The following is a 4,108-nucleotide window of genomic DNA, read 5'->3' on the forward strand; positions in this document are numbered from 1 at the left end:
CGTAAATGTCAGTGATAATAATTCTCTCATTCTATGATTTAAATGTTAACATTACCAGTAGTCAAAAAGCGCAAATAGTGTTCGTGATAGGGATGGCCATTCTCCTATAATAATAATAAAAATAATAATAGTAATAATATTAATAATCTTACCTGTAAAACTCCATAACACTATGAAATGCACGTCAGATAGTGCACTCTGCAGTTTGTGCAATGTCTGTTTAAGGAGCTGTAGCTGTTTAGCTAGCCTACCACCATCCCATAAACATAAACACACACACAGAGCACACATCTCTCTAATTGTCATAAGCCAGCAAACAGGAATCTGTTACTGGTTTTCTTAGTGCGCCTGTGGTGTTTGAAAATTATTCGTTTGAACCTCCTCGATCTTACCTAAAGCCAACCACTCCTACACAACTCTTCCAAATTGATATATGACAATATGTACTTTCGATCACGTGTCTGCGGGGCGACTTAGACGGATTGCGCGTCATCTCGCCTTCCCAAATTTTTCCCTTCTGCTGCAGCTCGTATCCAAAACATCTATCTATAGTACGGAGTACGAGAGAGAGAGAAAGATGTTTAACTCGGTGAATCTGGGCAACTTCTGCTCCCAGACGCGCAAAGACCGGACATCCGAGTTTGGGGACAGGACGGGCTGCGCGTCCAACATCTACCTCCCCAGCTGCACCTACTACGTCCCCGAGTTTTCTGCCGTCTCCTCGTTTCTTCCACAGGCCCCGGCCCGGCAAATCAGCTACCCTTATTCCACAAATCTGTCTCAAGTACAGCCGGTACGGGAAGTTTCATACGGCTTGGACCCTGCTAGTAAATGGCACCACAGAAGCAATTATGCATCGTGCTACTCGGGAGAGGATTTGGTGCATAGGGACTGTCTTCCACCATCCACCATGACAGAAATGCTTATGAAGAACGAGAGTGTGTACAGCCACCACCATCACCATCACACCCACCCGGGTTCCAATCACCCCTCCACAGGTTTTTACTCCGGCATGGGGAAAAACAACGTCCTCCCGCAAGGTTTCGATCGCTTTTTTGAGACCGCATACTGCAGCAGCACGGACAATCAGTCAGACAATTGTTTACAAAAGGGCGAGGGGGGAAAGCTGGAAAGCGACTCCCAGCAGCAGCAGCAGCAACAGCAGCAGTCCACAGCCTCTGTCCCCGGAGCCTCGGAGCAGGAAAAAGACCCAGAAGATGAGGAGGAACATACAAATTCCGGCTCATGTACGTCTTCCTCCGCAACAACCAAGGACGGCAACGCCAGCAAGAACAGCCACTCGAGTAGGTATACCGAAGCTGTAAAATGGGGGAAGGTTAAGGGGACTAGCCCGGTGTTTTGTCGGTCAGATTTTATGTGGAGTTTTATAAGCATTCAAAGGATTTTATTATAACCCTACAAAGCTCTTTCTTGCAACGAGAAGAATTTTTACGATGGGAAAACGCTTTGAAAAAAGGGGGATGTTATACACAGACGCCTCTATGGTGAGAGTCTGTGAAATTTTTAAGAGAGAGCTATTGTGACAAATGTTAACTTTGATCATGAACTTGCGTTGGGCATTTTAAGGGATTTTGTCGTTGGGCTGTCGAAAGTAAAAACCAATTGGGCAGAACATTGCTTTTGGCGTCTTGTGAATTTTCTTTTAGCACTAGGTTTCCCTGCAATACATGCTGCACAGAGTATTACACACTTTACGGTTAAATGCGTTCTAATCTATCTATCTATCTATCTATCTATCTATCTATCTATCTATCTATCTATCTATCTATCTATCTATCTATCTATCTATCTATCTATCTATCTATCTATCTATCTATCTATCTATCTATCTATCTATCTATCTATCTATCTGTCTTTCTGTCTCCTATCTATCGGTCTGTCTATCTGTAAATGAATCAGTGGACACTTGAGTGTTTTGATTCGTTCATATATGAGGAGAATGTCTACAAATTATACTATGTCCTCAATAACGCTGAAAAAGCTTATTTACAAAGCTGTGCAGGTTTCTTTTTGCATTTCAACCCCCAGCTAAAGATTTGCATGCACACTAACATTACTGTTAACTTGAGTGACACACAAAAAGTTAAAACCAAGCTGGATATTAGTGCAAGAAATAGCACTGATTGCAGCACACAGGTCACCATTGGTGTTTAGCATGATAAACACTGTAGTAGCCCAGCCAGTTTGCAGACAAGCTAACTGAAGCTGATGTTTGCCCTTCTTGCACAGAAAAAAATAAATAAATAAATAAATAAATCTATTTCCCCTGTCACCTGTTTGATAAGAAGTTATTGGACCACAGAGGTCTGCATAGGCCACTGCAAACATGGGCAATGCGTTTCAACCCACTGCCAAAAGATTGTGTAAATTGTTAGTTTAACTCCAGAGGAATGTGGCGCACATAATGCGGTGAAATATCTTTGTTGTTGTATATTTATCACAGATAAACACGTACTTAAGAGACTGTAAGTTGATATTATTTACTTCAAGCGATTCGGATATTTAACACTCTTTATGGCTGGTTTATCTGATAGCCTCAGCCACTTTGCTTGATGAACGTTGACTGAAACGTTATCATTAGTAATGCCACTGAAACAGAATTCTCACTATCTGACACATCTATCGCCACTGTAGCCTATTTTTGTATATATCATTTATAGTTAATTCGTGTGACATTATTGCAGTTTTTCGTGACCCTCTGATTTTATCTCAAATGTTGTTTTGTTTTTTGAAATCTTTTTTTCTTCAGGCACTCCTCGCACAAGGAAGAAGAGGTGTCCATATTCCAAGTTTCAGATTCGAGAGCTGGAGCGGGAATTCTTCTTTAACGTTTACATCAACAAAGAGAAAAGGCTTCAGCTTTCCCGAATGTTAAACCTCACCGACCGCCAGGTTAAAATTTGGTTTCAGAATAGAAGGATGAAAGAGAAGAAGCTGAGCAGAGATCGTCTCCAGTACTTCTCTGGAAACCCTCTGTTGTGAGCAGGAGCAAAGAAGTGTCACGGTCTTGGTCAGTGACACTAAGGCCTACTCTTATGTCATTGAATTGTAATCGTGGGCATAACGATTTTCTAAAGGAGCCCACATCACCAACAGTGCAATGTTAAAAGTGGACAGTGGGAGTAATAGGCCTGCATGGGAGAAAGTCGCCATTTTCTTATTGCCCACGGGCGGCGATGAATTTCTAGCTGGTTCTCAGAGAAGGCCTACATGGTTAGAATAATCATTTATACCTATGCTGTTCTTGAATATGTCCCTCTATTTATCACGATTCTCCATTATGTTTATTCTATTGTTCATATAGACATATTTGTTAAAATATCAAATGTAACAGTTTGAATCCTTATTGCGCAGACAACTTTTAGCTCTTCCCCTCCCCTCTGGTCTATGTATATAGCATATCATTATCTAATTATTTCTCAGACCAGAGTATGGACAAATTATCGCAAAATCTCCAGGCTGCATTTTCGCCATTGAGAACTGTGACGTCCAATCTGTGAAAAGTATATTCCCCTGTACAGAGTAGCCTATGCAATGTGCATTTCGTGACTGTAAATAGGCGTATGTTGAATTTCCTTTCCCCCCATCCCTGCTGCTATTTTTCAGCACACTGCCCATACAACTTTAAACAGCTTTAACGCCAACACTCGTTAAATTATTTGCTTCAAACATTGGTGCTTTGGATTCCAGAGAGGAGGAACAGATTGTCGGCCTGTGTATCATTAATATAATACATATGAAATAAACAGAAACGTATAGGCAAAAATCAACGACTTTGTGCTTTTTGTGCTATCATGATCACAATTACCATTGCTGATATGACTATGCATTTGTTCTCCACAGGCGCAATGTTTGCTGCTTATGCTTGGTCGTGAGTCTTGGAAATAGCAACTGCTCATAAATGTGTGTATAACCCAAAATGATTGGCCTACATTGGTTAAATAACACACTTTCAGCTTGTGTTATAATGGCCAGTTCCTGAAGATACACATATTTTGCTTTGGTAGATATGGTGGCGGTTGTGAAAGTGGGGAATAGTGACGGCGGGGCCTACACTTGTCAGATTTGAGTCTAGTTTAAGATTACA

The 4,108-nt window shown here is 41.3% G+C and overlaps 1 protein-coding gene across 1 annotated transcript; it reads left to right on the top strand.

Annotated features, from left to right (window-relative positions):
• The first annotated feature begins 433 nt into the window (after nucleotides 1-433).
• On the top strand, nucleotides 434-3,003 carry hoxc11a (homeobox C11a). The gene is made up of 2 exons (XM_062427314.1): nucleotides 434-1,304; nucleotides 2,771-3,003. Exons 1-2 carry the CDS (start codon nucleotides 434-436, stop codon nucleotides 3,001-3,003), a joined length of 1,104 nt encoding a protein of 367 aa, XP_062283298.1.
• Nucleotides 3,004-4,108: the final 1,105 nt, after the last annotated feature.

The sequence above is a fragment of the Scomber scombrus genome, chromosome 10 (genome assembly GCF_963691925.1).
Source record: "Scomber scombrus chromosome 10, fScoSco1.1, whole genome shotgun sequence".
NCBI lineage: Eukaryota > Metazoa > Chordata > Actinopteri > Scombriformes > Scombridae > Scomber > Scomber scombrus.